Raw genomic sequence first — 16,049 nt, 5'->3', positions numbered from 1 at the left:
AATAATACTAACAATACAGAATCTGTGACCTCTTATGGAAAAATGTCATGTCAATTTTGCTGTGAACCTATAACTATTTTTAAAAAATAAAGTCTATATAAACAAAAAAGTGCATACCCTTTTTAAAATTTACAAATGACTCCAGTAAAAAATTTACAAACAAAACAGAATAAACCTAATTACTTTTAGGAGATCCACACTAGTTAGAAATTAGAAGACATAACCAAGGTTAAATATGAAGTGTGTCATGAGACTATCAGAAAAGCAAATATCAAGAGTGAATGGACCTCAAAATGTTAAACATAGTGATATATCTCCATATAATAAAATATTGTCAGCATTACCAAGGAATGAAGTACTGCTACAGGCCAAAGCATGGATGAACCTCAAACACATTATGGTAAGTGAAAGAAGTCAGCAACAAAGACCACATGCATTCCATTTATATGAAATGTCCAGACAAGGCAAATCCATACCAGTAGAAAGTAACAGTTATCTAGGGTCAAAGGTCAAGGGCAGTGGCTTGGAGGGAAATGGGGAGTGGCCACTAAATGGGTATGGGATTTTCTTTTTGGGTGATGAAAATGTTCAAAAAATAGACTGTAGTGATGGTTTCTTAACTCTGTAAATATACTAAAAACTGTTGAATTGTACATATTAAATGGGTGAATTTTATGGCATAACAATTATATATCAATAAAGCTGTAAACTCTTTTTCATATTCAGTGCTTCTTGTCTTAGGAAGCACTGTGTTTTGAAAAATCATGGATATTTGGAGAACTTTCATAGTACATGAAGCAAAGAAATGGGCAATTTTTCCAAAGGAAGGGAAAACAACTACAGACCAAGAAAATTTGGACTGGATTTCTAAGCACGTTTGGTCTTCAAAGTATTGATTATTAGGAGACATATCTCTAAATCTAAAGCTTAACCAAGTGGCCTCTTCAGCTCTGATGTATTACTCTCCTAATTCCAAACTGTAAGAATATGATGGTGTTAACCCACAATCATCAGGGCGTGTGCCTTTGAATTTTTTCAGGGATGGTGGAGGGCACTTTGCAGTTCCCTCTTACTTTAATTCTCTCATACTCATTCCATACAACTGATAAAGAAGTCCTCAGTGTTAAGGGGACAGTTTCCCCCCCCCTGAAACTTTATACCCTTGGTAGACAAAGCTAAGAACCTCTGCCTCTAACCCACCAAACAAACCAATCCGAAGGGCTTATGAAAGAAGTGCAACTTCGTAACAACCTGTGATTTCATTTCTAACATAACAAGAGTTCAAAGTAACACAAATTTAATATCATTTTAAATTACACTAAAAATTTTAGCCCATTAATTTTATCCTAATGCCATTTGTAAAAATAATTTTTTTATCCTAATGCCATTTGTAAAAAATTCTAATATTTGTACATTTTTCTTAACATCCATTCACGTATAAAAATGTTTGTTTTGTGATTGTTTTTTAAATACCTTGAAACCAGGACTACCCATTAATCCATCCTTTCCGTGTCTTCCTGGCTCTCCCTGAAAAAAATAAATACATGTGTTTTAATATATTTTGGCACTAATTTTTCTTTTTAAAGAAAGATAACTAAAAGATGCTTTTTATTTAAAGTAAAATACTCAAGAATGTTTATTCTATCAAACTCACGGCGCGTCCAGGGAGGCCAGGGAAGCCATCATTCCCCTTTTCACCTTTTGCACCCTGTATTAAAAACGAACATTTAAAAAACAATCTTTGCAATAATGTTTTCAAGTTCCAATTTAAATAGAAAAGCTAATAAGTGAACCTCATTACGTAGTGAAAGAATTCATGGAACTACAACTCATGTTGGTTCTTAAAGCATTATTGTACCAGCCCAATGGACACTAAACATGTTAATAGATACAGCATTATTATGACAATCATCTAGGCACAGAAACCATATGTTGACAAATTAAAATCAATGAGTATTTTAAATATACAGGGAACATAATCTTCCTTCAACATGAAGAAATAGGAAGGCCCATAACATCGATTCTCAGTAGCCATGGTTTTAAGCAGCTTCCCAAGGAATCTCTCACTGTAAATCTTTTAAAAGTTCAAAATGATCAATAATAAAATATAGTCTTATAGAATATCATCCATAGCAGTAACCAGTTATTTTTCCTTTTTTTTTTTTTCCCATTGTTCTATATTAATCCTGTGAAAGGGTGAAGCAAGCTAATTGCTCTAATGTTGTGCTGGAATTGCAATTCAAGTTTTCAATTTTCTTTATATAACAGTTCAATATGGATACTTTGTTGTATGATCTATACTTCCCTTTTTGCCATAAAATCCAGGTGATCCTTTATCTCCTTTGGAGCCCATTTCACCCTAAATGACAAAATATAAATACTGAATTTTAGAGAAACATAAACATTTCCCTTATAAAGAAAAAAATACAGATCACAAACAACAGAGTTTAATATGCCAATAGCCACGCAAAATAGAAATAAAATAATTTAAAATTTATTTACAAAAGTCTTCTTTTGTAGGCTTTATGAAGAAAAATAAGAAAAAAATAAGGATAGTACTATAACAGGGTTTATAGTTTAGGGCTTATAGTTAATAAAACTTGTATATAGAACCTATTCATCAATTTTTAAATACTACAAGATTACACATTTATAACTGGAAACTTTAAAGGGAATTTTTTTAAGTTTTACATAAACTGATATTAATCTTAGCCCAATTATTTACTTTAATATGCTTATCTTTAAGTATACATGAGCATTTATTTATAATACATTTGTAATAAAAAAAAGTACTTTCAATTTGAATTAAAACGTGGCCTGGCTGAATTTTAAAAGAACAAATTTCTTCAACCTTCGATCCTGGTATCCCATGAAGCCCAGGAAAACCAGGAAGTCCACGATCACCCTGAAAATAAAACTGAAATTAATTAAAGAAAAAATGTTTCAGCCTAAACAATATTATCATATAGTCTTCAACCTTCGCCTTGTCAAAATCAATTAAAAATAAATCCAAAAACAGTTAAATTCCTATCTGTATTAAACCCTATCTCTATGAAAGAATAATCCCCATTTATCAGGGTTTTATTTATGATTAAAGAAGAAAATTATTTTTGGAGCTAGTGGAATCTTACCAGCAATCCTGACTCCACCCTTAGTGAGCCACCACCTATTCTGAAAATGACTCAGGCTTTTACAGGGACAAGACACATAAATTAATTGAAATGATTTAGTGCCAAAGTCCTCTGGAGACAGAATCATCCTCTGAAGTCCCATCCAGGTCAGTAAGGAAAGACTCTGAACTGAAAGTCTCAACATGCTCTAGGACTCTGTGGGGAATTTTCTTTTTTTAATTGCTGATCTTACAAAGTGTTCAAACTAGGTATCCGGTTATATGTGTCTAGGAAGATGAAAGGCCCACCTAAATTATCTCCAAAAGAGGGAAGAATAATCTGAAAAGCTTAATATTTAGTAAATATAGATTTAGTACTTAGTTCTGTGGGAAATGTTGGATCCTGTTGCTTTAGCTTCAAAATATTAAATGTGAAGACAAAGTTAAGAGAGAACCAATGGCTGAAATGCCAAGATTTGGATACGATTCACTTTTATCTAGGCAAATTAAGATACTGCATGCAAACAAGTAATTATACTCTTAGCTTGTCTGGTGGAGAGAGAGGCAGATGAAACCAGTTACCTATGACTGATGTAATTTTTATGAAGGTATTCACATGTTTTAAAGAGTTGCATAGTTATTCAAGACTTAAAGAACCCTCCAAAGGCAACTCTTTTTACTCTGAAGTTCCATATCTCTTTGAGTTCAAACCACCAAACCACATGGTTACATGCAACTACATTTTCAATTTTCAGCATTATCAACTGACTTCCCATGGCAAATGAAGATTAACTTTTCCTGCCACCCAATACCCCTCCCCCACCTCCACTTCTAAGAGGCACAACTCCCCTTAGCCACCTATTACAGCGTTGGTTAAATCAGTAGTCAGGGGTTTTTATATTAAGATTCAGCTAAGCCAAAATATACTCTGCTCATTTGCCTTTTCCCACCCAAATGTTTATTTTCCCTGGAATCAAATATTGTCTTTTTAAATCACTTAGTTTCCTATAAATTTATTGCTATATGAAAGCTCAAAATCTCTCCAATTGTCAAAATCACTTTTCTTTGTAGTCATAGGCATTAAAAATTTCATAATCCTTAATAAATCCCTGCTGGAGTTGTCTCATTTGTTTCAGGATGGGTTAGTTGTTCTTTCTATCTGTATTTATTTCCTTGTTCGGGAGAATATATCATCCAATGGCTTCCTGAGAAGGAATTCATGGGAAATAACTTTCTGAGACCTTAAATGAAAATGTCTTTATTCTATATACTTACATAGTTGATAATTCACATACAGAAGTATAATTTAGATTTTTTTCCACCAGACTTGTGAAGGCTTTACCCCATTCAGTTCTTGATTTTAATGTCACTACTGAGATGTTTGATGACTTTCTGATGCCTGATCATTTGTATGTAGACTTTTTTTTTTTAATTTTTGGCCAGGCATCAGGGAGTAGAGGTGGTGGTCATCTTCCTCTCAAAAAGCTTGTATATTTTTTGTTTTCAGTGTCTTGAAGTATAATGTTATGCACTGGCGTGGCTTACAATCATGTATCATGCTAGGCACTCTGCAGGTCTTTTCACCTATAGAGACCTCATGCCCATACATGTGGACATCCCTGACCATACTTCTATGCTCCATCCACACTTGACATAAACAGTCCCCTCTCAGCTACCTCTATCCACAGGGGTAGATGCACAATTGTGTTGGAAGGCCTTTAGGAGGATCAAGGTAGGAAAGAGAACTGCAAACCTGGGAAATGGAATTGGGGTGGATTGTGTAGGGATTTCCAGAACCTGGGATCTAGAAGGTAGTCTACAAGGGTCTCATGAGCCACAGGTGTGCCTCAACGTTGGGCCTGAAGACTCTTCACTCAACACCAAGGAGTGCAGCTAAAGCAGGGTCTATGAGGGGTTCTGCCTCTCTAAAAGCATTCATGACAGAATTTTTTCAGGTCTTCCTCTCCATGTCTTGTATAACTTTCTTCCAAGATTTTTTGTTCACTGATCATTAACTTTCCTAAGATACTAGGTGATTCTTTATTGTCAGCTCATATGGAAATTGATGAGAGAGTTCACTGACTCTGAGCTTCACTGTATTATGGTCTGCTTGGGCCATTTCATTGGATAGCTCTAGATGTCAGTGGATTCCCCATAGAAGGATCTTATATGCCTGTAGTGTACACCATTGGTTGACAGCATTCTGGAGGCCAGGTAGGGAAAGAGGAGTAGGGGGTCTCAGCATGGGAAAACATCCTCTAACTTCCATTGTTTCAATGTTAGTATGACTCTCCCTTTTCTCCCCAGTCTAGAGACCCTGTATTTCATTTTCTCCGGAAACTAAACATTAATTTTTTTTCCAAGGTAGAAGAAGGGGAGATTCATTTGGCTATATAGAACTGGAGAAGGGATCGGGGGATTTATCTATTCTTAAACCTTAAATGGACATTGAACCATGCTTCTATTTTTAGCTCTACTTTCACCTCTACTTCAGAAATATTTGATATTACCATTTCATGAACCTTTGGAGTACCTGTGCCTACGTGTGCATGTATACATGTGAGTGTGAATGTATATGTCTCTAAAGGAGGCCTCTCTCACATAAATCACATCACTTCTAATTTTAGGATTCAGCTTCGAAAAAATGTAGAACTATTATCTCCTCTTTAGTTATTTGTGTCATGGTAGATTTTATTATTGTTGTCATTTACCCTTCCTTTAATGGGAATTTAAGAGAGAGAGAGAAAGAAGGTAAATGTTTGTGTTCAATCCTTTATCTTCATCAAGCAGCCCTAGTGACTTATTGATGCTTCAGCAGTAACATCCAAGGCATCTTGGCCACTAGGGACATCGTTTCACAATAGTCTACTGGCAGGAGACAACAGGACAGACAAAAAGAAGGAAGACACAAATTGAGAAAGCATTCATAGATGTGTAATCTCCAACTGTTCCTATGGAGACTTCCCAGTGGGAGGCTTTTAACCTCCCAGACAGGTTTACTGTGACCTCTTGTGTAGGGGCCCTAACATTCATGACCTGCTCTCTATTACGCTAATCAACTTTCTTCTTGATCCACTCCAGGAAAATCTAGGAATCTGGGAATATACTTATCTGACTAGACCAATAAGCTATCAGCTTTTTTCATTTAAAACATATAACTTTTAACACTGACCTATTCCACAAATGCAAATACCCCTGTATTTTTCATTAGTGAGAGAATGGCAGCCATTTTAAGATACATTTTCACAGAGAGAAAACCAAGCACAAAGTCCAGGAATTCCTTAATCTTCTCCCATAACAATGATAGAAAATCGGAAAACAAAATGACAAAATTTTAGAGATATATTTATTATATTTGGTTCTTTTAATTGATCTAAAAGTCTATGTGGTATAAAGGGCATGGTAGACGGATAGTTATATCCAAAATCTATTCACTTCTTACCACCACAAAAAAATGTTTGAGCTGGGCTCACAGCTGCCCTACAAGAGACTATATTTCCCAGTCTCCTTTGCAGCTGGGCAGGGTCATGTAACTAAGTTCTTGCAGCAGAATGTGTGTGTGGAACTAACATATACAAATTTCACATTATCAAAAAGAAATATATTGCTGTGACTTCTCTTTTCTCCTTCCCATCAGACTAGAATGCAGATAAGATAATAACTAGTGATGTAGCATTGACTGTATAAAAGAGAACAATATTCTCAGGGAGACTAAAGCAAAAGATAGAAAAACATGAGTCCCTGAATGAGTTCGTACATAACAAATTACATGAGAAAAAGAAAATTCTTTTTCATTTAAGCTGCGGCATTTGGGGTTCAATTTGTTATGGAGCTTAGCCATCAACTTAACAAATACAACAAATAATTGTGTTTCCAGTCTAAACAGGAATAGTATTTTTATAGCTTATAAGGAGTGTCCTTCTCAAAAGTTATAGCTCCCTCTTGACCACTTTAATTTCCCACTGAAGATTAAAAACAATCTGGTGTGTGTGTGTGTGAGAGAGAGAGAGAGAGAGAGAGAGAGAGAGAGAGAGAGAGAGAGAGAGAGAGAGACCCACTAAACTCCTACAACATCCTAGAATTAATTATTCCTAAAATTCAACAATGTACCAAATAAGGGACAAAAGAAAAAAGAATAAATTTTAGGGGGAGACCAAGAGGCACAACAAGAAACTAGATGGTCTTTTCCCTATTTGTGGACTCCTAATAGAAAAACCAAAGCTATTTTTTGAGATAGAAAAGGGATTGAAGTTAAGAGAATAGCCTGGGTTGACTCTAGAAAACACTGAACCAAAACCAATAACCAGTTGAAGGCAAGTCTAGACTAAGATACTTATGATAAGATGGAAACTAGCTGGACATTGAGTACTTAATAAAACTACAGTAGAAAGGGGTGAACCAGCATCGCCTATTAAGGCTGAGGAAAGTCCTAGCTAAGACTTCCATTCTCTGGCTACAGGTTATAGAAGACATAATCTCCAAACTTTAATTTACTGAAGATGACAAACAGATCTCAGAAGAAGTGGGGAGAAAACTAGGAGCATTCATTCACATTGGGATGTGAAAAATACAAGGTCTGGACAAAGCTACCCTCATGTGCATAAGCAAGATTCTTAAGTATAATGAAAAGGTATGAGGCTGGGTGCAGTGGTTCACTCTTGTAATCCTAACACTTTGGGTGGCTGAGGCAGGAGGATCACTTGAGGCCAGGAGTTTGAGACCAGCCTGGGCACCATAGCAAGATCCTGTCTCTGCAAAAAGTAAATAAAAATAAAAATTAACCAGGATGGTAGTATATGCCAGTAGTCTCAGCTACCCAGAAGGCTAGATTTCTTGAACCCAGGCATCTGAGATTGCAGTGAACTATGATGACATTATTACACTCTAACATGTGCAACAGAGTGAGACATCTTTCCAAAAAAAAAAAAATAGATATGATCTCAATGTTAGCATAACTCAGAGACAAAAAACGTGCAGAGAAAGAAAATGTGAGCATAACTGTTGGGGAATACTGCAACTTGCACAGATAAATAATACATCAAATGAACTTATAATCAGAGCTAAAGAATTGAGGAAACAGAATGTTGGCATTATAAATTGATTGGCATTGGCTGTACTTGACAAAATACCATAAAAAACATGAGCTTAGAAAAGATTTGGCCAGGTTACAAGGAATAGGCTAAGCCTAAAAATACTAAGATTGGCAGATAGAACCTTTTTTCTTATCTCTAACAGGTAAATAATGAAACTGGAAAAATACCTTAAAAAATAAAAGTCCAGCATGGGTGGTGCTTTTGTGTTGTCTTGTATGATGAAACCAAGAAGTACACATATGTTATTTCCTAGTTTCCCCCTGTGAACAGGCATGTTTTATTATATAACATATCTTGAACATTCCTGACAGACTCATGGCTGTCTATTTATCAATGGCAACTATTTATGGCTTGAAAATGGGAAGCAATAATATTCATCTGAGCAGTTTTCTCTTAAAGCCATTTCCATGACAATGATGGGACTCAATAATATTTTTTATTTCAGTCACCCTCAATGAATAACAAATTTGAAGAAGCAAAAACATCTAAAATATAAAAATAAATAAAAGTCCAGTGAAAACTCAGCCTCTGGGAAGGATGAAATCAAGGACGTGGCTATAAACACCATTCTGAAAATGTCTGAATCAATTAAGGTGGGTGCAATAAATCTTTTTAAGCGGGACAGTATGGCTCATGAAAAAGAAACAAAGGATCCAGTGGACGCATGATAAATGTAAGTCACCTCTTAACAAGTGTAAAGAGGGAGCTGTGAATAAGAAAGGATTGTGGATGCTGTTATTGGCTGGACTCAAATGTCAAAGATACAAAATTGCAAACATATTTAGTGTATAAAATATAAATATTGTATGTTGTTGAGAGTTATACTACCAAAAGGGCCACCAAATGGGACTAAAAGAGTACCTGTTTGAGACTTAAAATGAAAACAAAGTTACCCAGTATAAGCACTATTTTTAATGTTTTTCTGGACTAGCCAATAAATTTAGACAAAAATATAGAAATAAGGGGATAAACACAAAAGGAAGAAAAATTATAGTGAAGATTATACATCTAATGTGCCAATATACCTCATGCTCTAAAAAATTAAAAAGAGAAATCAATTAGTTGGTGTTTTTAAAAATAATATATACAAATAAATAGCTTATTGTTTATGTATATAAACAATAACCAACATAAAATATATTAAGGAAAAGACTCCATTTGTAATAGGAACAGAAGAGATAAAAATTCCTAGGCATAATAAACTTAAGTTCAGGACCACTAAAAAAAAATTCAAGATTGGAGTAAAAAGAAAGATAAACCATAATGTTGAATAGGAAAACTCAGTATTAGAGAGATGTCAAGGCTTCTAAAGTTATTCCATAAATTCAAAAGAATCCTAATTGAAGTATAAATAGGAATTTCTAAGAAATTGAAAGAAAGATACTGAGATTTATCTGGAAAAATGCTTATTTTTCAAGAATAGCCAGGAAAATTTTGATTATAAAGAATAATGAGGAAGGTCTAGCCCTGCCAATATTAAGTCATATTATGAAGTGACAATAATTAAAACAATTTGGCAGTGTAGAAGATGTAGACAGATCAATGGAACAGAAAAGAAAGCCAAAAATGCCATACCCAAATGAAAATGGAAATTTAATGATAAAGATGTTTTTTCAAATAAATGGAGAAAAAGAGTGATATTCCATAAATATTGTTGTAGCAACTGGCTGTCCATTTAGGAAAAAAAAAGTAAAAAATATGAATGTGTATCTAACTGTACTCTAAAAACTATACCTTAAAAGTTTAAAGTTTAAAAATAATAAAATTATAAAAAACAGAAAAAAAACCCCAAACTCTGTAAAAATAATTAAAACAGCTTTATTCTGAGCCCAGTGTGTGTGACTGATGGCCCAGAGCACATGGCCTCAAAGGTCCTGAGAAAATGTGTCCGAGGTGGCCATGTGACAGTTTGGTATTATACATTCACAGAGAGAGGAATGGAAGGGATATGTTGGTTTGGCCCTCAAACGCAGGACATCTCAAAGTGGGGGAGGGTTAAAGGTTATAGGTACATTTAAAGATTCTCTGGCTTGTAATTGGTTAAAGAAATGAAGCTTTGTTTAAAAGCTTGTAATGTTCTAATATAAGGAAGTCTGTTAATCAGAGACACGCCACCAGGACATTTACCATGACTCAAGTGATCTGTTAAATAAATTGAAGGCCTGAAAGTGTGGTTTAAGCTTTACCTTGCACAGCTTTAGGGCCTGTTAATGATTTTGTATCTTATTGTTACCAAGAGTAGCTCCAAAAGGGAGGGTTCATAACTAGGCATGTGTGACCTCCCCTCTCTTCATGGCCAGCAGCAAGTCAGCTTTAATGTTTTTCTGGGGTCTCCTTGGCCAAGAAGGGGTCCATTCAGCCAGCTGAGGGGCTTAAGATTTTATTTTAGTCCACAAATAATTATAATCAAAATGCCAGAGTGTAGGGGCCCGGCGCGGTGGCTCACGCCTGTAATCCTAGCACTCTGGGAGGCCGAGGCGGGCGGATTGCTCGAGGTTGGGAGTTTGAAACCAGCCTGAGCGAGACCCCGTCTCTACTAAAAATAGAAAGAAATTAATTGACCAACTAAAAGTATATATACAAAAAATTAGCCGGGCATGGTGGTGCATGCCTGTAGTCCCAGCTACTCGGGAGGCTGAGGCAGCAGGATTGCTTGAGCCCAGGAGTTTGAGGTTGCTGTGAGCTAGGCTGACGCCACGGCACTCACTCTAGCCTGGGCAACAAAAGTGAGACTCTGTCTCAAAAAAAAAAAAAAAAAAAATGCCAGAGTGTAGTCCACAAATAATTATAATCAAAATGCCAGAGTGTGAAATCTTCCTATATAGATACAAACATAGGAGGAAAGACGAAAAAAGCCTATATGTACATAAAAATTAAAAATTACATTTCAAAAACCAAGTCAAAACATATGACATAAATCAGGAAAAATATCTGCATATATATAAACAATTTATGAAATACATATACAACTCAAAATGATGTGAACAAAAAGCAAATTACAAAAAAGTAACATAATGCCCTCAAATGATATCAAGTACTTTGCTCACTAATAAATGAAAATCAAATAAGTACCATTTTTAACTTGCACTGTTGAAAAATCAGAAACTTTAACAAACTCTGGTGCTGATAAGAGTGTGAGGAAAGATATTTTTATATACTTGGGAGAGTATAAACGTACAAACTTTCTGGAAGGTAAATAGGCAATTTATATAAAAGTTTAACCATGAAGTTAACCTTTTGATGTAATAATCAATTCTACTTGTCAGAATTTTTCTTATGGATACACTCAGAAACATTTCCTTGGCAATATATACAAAGATGTTTCTTACAGTTTTGTTGGTAATACACAAAAATATATAATAAAGAATCAAAGCATCTCTAACTTAGGGATTTATTTTGTATTAAAATTTTCATGGCAGCTTTATTCATATTAGATAAAACTTTCCAAATGTACACTTACTGGTGAATGGATAAACAAATTATGGAATATGTATACAATGAAACACCATTCAGCTATTTAAAAAGTGGAATAACTACTGATACACAACAACATGGAATGGATCTCTAAGTTTTATGTTAAGTGGAAGAAGACTCTCATTGGGGATTTCTTACATTGGATAAGAATAGTTCCTATATTGTGTAGCTGTGATTAACCTTTTCTTTATGCTTTCTTTCATGAAGGCTTTTCAAATTTTCAACTTTTATTCAAACTTCTAGAGAATATTATTTGATGCTCTTCTTTGGCACTTAACATGGACTATCTTGAAATATAGTTACTTTGTAAGTGTTATATCCTTTATTAGAGTCCAATCTCTTTGAGGAATGAATTCATTTTTAATTCACTCCTATTTCTTGTTGGTACATGTAACTATTAAATACTATTTACCAATATCCAGATTCTACTTCCCAGCATGTAGGAAAATCGCACTTTCCTAATGTCTTAAAGTTTGTGTGGTTTGTACAATTTACTCTAGTTAAGTGTGCAAAAGTCTGTTACTGCAAAGGTTTTGCAATTTAAGACCTTGATGACCTGTGATTTAGAGCAGGGATGGGGAATCTTTTCATGTTGGAAGACCACATCCATTTAGCTGTAATCAAATAAGACCACATTCAAGAAACTTCAATTAGAGACACTTAAAAATATGGTTATTTTGTAAAAAAAACTATTATGTACTTAATAATTTCAAAAATTGAATACTATTTGTTAATTTTAAAGTTAACCAACCTTTTTTAATGACTTTGTTGTATCTGCTTTTTGTTGGAACACATTTGAATATTTGGTTGCAGCATGGAGGTCCACAGTTTCAGTTGATCCTCTAGATGGGTATCAGTCATTTGTGACCTTAAGGGCATCTTGATTTGGGTTATGTAGGAGAATGTAGATTCACAGCAATAAGTGGTTGAAAACCAATAAGCATTTTGGGGGCATGTTTCCAAAGGTGTTAGTATTCTACTGCATTCTTCCTTATTTCAATTGAATCTTTCTTAGCATCAAACAACTTTAAAATGTCCTCTACTGAGAGCTCAATCAATTGCATCTGTAGTTCTTTAGGTGTCTTGGTGATGTCAACTAGGTAAGGCTGAAATGCTTATTTGGGTGTGATGTCATGATTCTCAAAGTCAGTGAACCTTTCATTGTATTCTTCAATTAATAGGTCTATAACAGCTGCATATTCTTCAAATAATTTGCATATTATTGATGAGCAGCATATCATCCTGCTCATCAATGACCTTTGCTAACTGGGGAAAATTTTCATTCCAAATTTACTTTTGAAGAAGAAGTACTTTGAACAAAGGTAACTTTTCTCAAAATGCTTGGATTTTTTTTGGCCACATATTATACATAGACTTAGTTTTATCTTGCAAAGAAATATTCAAGTCATTTTTAATTTGACATATCACACAGAAATGCTGCATTCCTATAGAAATATTCTTTCAATAATTCACATTGCTGATTCTGTTTTTTATAAAATATAACTATCTGTTCTGGCAGAGACAAAATTTTGGCTAACACCTGTCCCTGCAATAGCCAATGCATTTAAGAATGATACAGCAAATACACAATGAATACCTCATCATTCAACTTTAGCATGTTACAAAATTGATGATGCTGTGTTGCATTTGCACAAATATAGTTAACAACACTTATAATTTGTTGCAAAGTATCACTTAAACTAGTAGCTTTAGCACAGAGATTTTGCTGATGCAAGATACAGTGAAAAGAAATGAGTACATCTGGATCTGTTAATACTTGTTTTTTATCTGTGCAATAAACCCTTCATGTCTTCCTGTCATGAAGGTACACCATCTGTACATACACTCACTAAATTTACCAAATTCAGCTGGACATTTATCTTGAAAGTTTCTGAAGATATCTATTCTTCATGTTCTGTTCACAAGAGTGCCCAAAGCAAGTAACTCTTAGTAGCAAAGAAAATCTTCTGTTATAACCCGAATGAAATATAAAAACTTAACCAAGTCAACAGTAAAGGTTGATTCATCCAAAGCAATTGAAAAATATATATTTTCCTTTGAAGTACTGCATGAAGTTGTTCTGTTAAGTTGAAGGCTAATTCATGCTGCTGATCAGTTAATGGTTCTCCTTGAAAGAGGCAGTTCTTTGCACTTTGAAACATTATCAGGGTCTAAGTGTCCTACAACTTCAACAACGCATTCTTTCAGAATTTCTACATCACTGAATGGCTTCCCTTTTTTCCCAAATATATAAGCTACTTTATAAGTTGCTTCAGTGGCATTATTTCTAGGTCTTTTTGCTGCTTGAAAGAACTGTCTTTGCCTTTTTTTTTTTCATCTTTTAATTTCTACAATACAAGCTTTCATGCCTCTCCCTCTAATTTAAAATATCTGTGGCCCCTATGAGTGTTATAATGTTGATGAGCATTGAATTTCTTTAATGTTGATATTGCAGTATCACAAAGCAAGTAAATCATCTTATCTTTAGCAAAAACAAGATATAGCAAATCCCAATCCTCATTTAAAAATCTGTTTTCTTCCTTCGGTGTGCTCTTGGCCTTCTTTGACATGATGGGATGTTAAGCAGGCAGAATTTAAAAAGACTGTCAAGCTGTGCAACTATTCACAAATTTCACTTTAAACAGAAACACAGTACACCACTGTCAAAAGCTGATAACAGACTGGCATACTCGACCCCCAAAAACTCTTGCCAACCAGCTCATGAGGTCGTGGTGCCAGTCAGGCAGGGGAAGTTAGAACTAAATCATGAGCATAACAGCTGTCAATTTAGCCCTTATGGCTTACTAATGTTCTAATTGTGCCAGCTACTCTGAGAGGATTATTTTGTTAAAATTTATTTTATTTTTTGGTATGTTAAATATGTTCATTTTAAAAATAAAATAAAAAGATAAAAGATAAACAAAAATGTATTAATAAAAATAAAAGGATTTGTTCTGTAAAATTTTAATTTAGTCAAAAGGCTGCCCTTAAAAACATAGATGGCCACATATGTGGGCTTAAGGCCATGAGTTCTCCACCCCTGATCTAAAATGAACTATCCCTCTGCCCTAGACAGATAAGTAGACGTGAAGTTTCTCTCATGGCCTAGTCAGCACAACCTTGGGGAGTCATCCATCCTGCTCCCTCCCCTCTTCTTGGCTACTGACAGGCATTCGGGGATTCTTCTCACAGTGTAGGAAATAGAGTAAAATAGCCACAAATCACACTGTGAAAAATTATTTGGCCAAAGAAGAAACATATATAGGAAAAAGAAAGCCAGACTGGGAGCAAGGCATTTTATTTCAACTCCCCTATCCTTGAGTAACTTTAGACAAATGACAAGCTCATTTTTCAGTTTTCCAAATTGTAAAATAAGAATAATTTACTTCACAATGAATGTTAAATGAGTACAGTATGATTTACTTTACTGAACTCATAGGACTTTTAGTGAGGATTAAATGTGATGAGGAATGCATATGGATAATGGCAATGCAAAACACATCTAGGAATAAAATAGAAAAGTGTACACGCAACAATAAAATCCTTTAAGCACATAATATATCAAGTCTTGTGCAGATCTGTGTTTTCTGCTCCTTCCAGATTAAAGAAAAAAAACATAAAAAGCTAAATCTTACATAGGCTCAGGCAATAATGACTTATTGGGAACTGTTTAAATCTAAAATATTTCCTCACCCTAACACAGTGATGGGCATTCCCTTTGGGCTTTAGGATTACCATTGGACTACTCAGCCCTACAAAAAAAGTAGATTCCAAGCTCCTACCACTGAGTCACTGCTGTTACTTCTCAATCACGCCAAAAGTGAAGATGTGAAAGTGAGTTTGGAACCAACAAAATATGAAGCACTGTGCAAAAATTCAGTGAAAGTAGTAAGTTTCCTAATAATGCCAGTAGAAAAAGAGAAAACAGAACAGCCAACAAATGAGTCAGGACTTGCAATTAACAGTTCTTCATAAATAAACTAAGATGCTGAATCCATTATATAGTTTTGTTTTGTTTTTGAGACAGAGTCTCACTTTGTTGCCTGGGCTAGAGTGAGTGCCATGACGTCAGCCTAGCTCACAACAACCTCAAATTCCTGTGCTCAAGCGATCTTCCTGCCTCAGCCTCCCGAGTAGCTGGGACTACAGGCATGCACCACCATGCCCGGCTAATTTTTTCTATATATGTTAGTTGGCCAATTAATTTCTTTCTATTTATAGTAGAGACAGGGTCTTGCTCTTACTCAGGCTGGTTTCGAACTCCTGACTTCGAGCAATCCGCCCGCATGGGCCTCCCAGAGTGCTAGGATTACAGGCATGAGCCACCACACCCGGCCCATTATATAGTTTTTTAAAAAAGAGGGTGCATTGGT

The 16,049-nt window shown here is 35.0% G+C and overlaps 1 protein-coding gene across 1 annotated transcript in view; it reads right to left on the bottom strand.

The window, feature by feature from the left end:
* Window positions 1-16,049, bottom strand: part of COL21A1 (collagen type XXI alpha 1 chain) — a 179,064-nt gene that overhangs the window by 55,648 nt on the left and 107,367 nt on the right. The window contains exons 13-16 of the mRNA XM_076003284.1: window positions 2,852-2,905; window positions 2,308-2,359; window positions 1,655-1,710; window positions 1,474-1,527 (exon numbers count right to left, since the gene is read on the bottom strand). Of these exons, the coding sequence (XP_075859399.1) occupies window positions 1,474-1,527; window positions 1,655-1,710; window positions 2,308-2,359; window positions 2,852-2,905 (216 nt within the window). The remainder of the gene's footprint in view (window positions 1-1,473; window positions 1,528-1,654; window positions 1,711-2,307; window positions 2,360-2,851; window positions 2,906-16,049) is intronic.

Source organism: Microcebus murinus, chromosome 5, assembly GCF_040939455.1.
Source record: "Microcebus murinus isolate Inina chromosome 5, M.murinus_Inina_mat1.0, whole genome shotgun sequence".
Lineage (NCBI taxonomy): Eukaryota > Metazoa > Chordata > Mammalia > Primates > Cheirogaleidae > Microcebus > Microcebus murinus.
The sequence above is the reverse complement of the archived record's forward strand: the minus strand, read 5'-3'. Positions and strand labels throughout refer to the sequence as shown.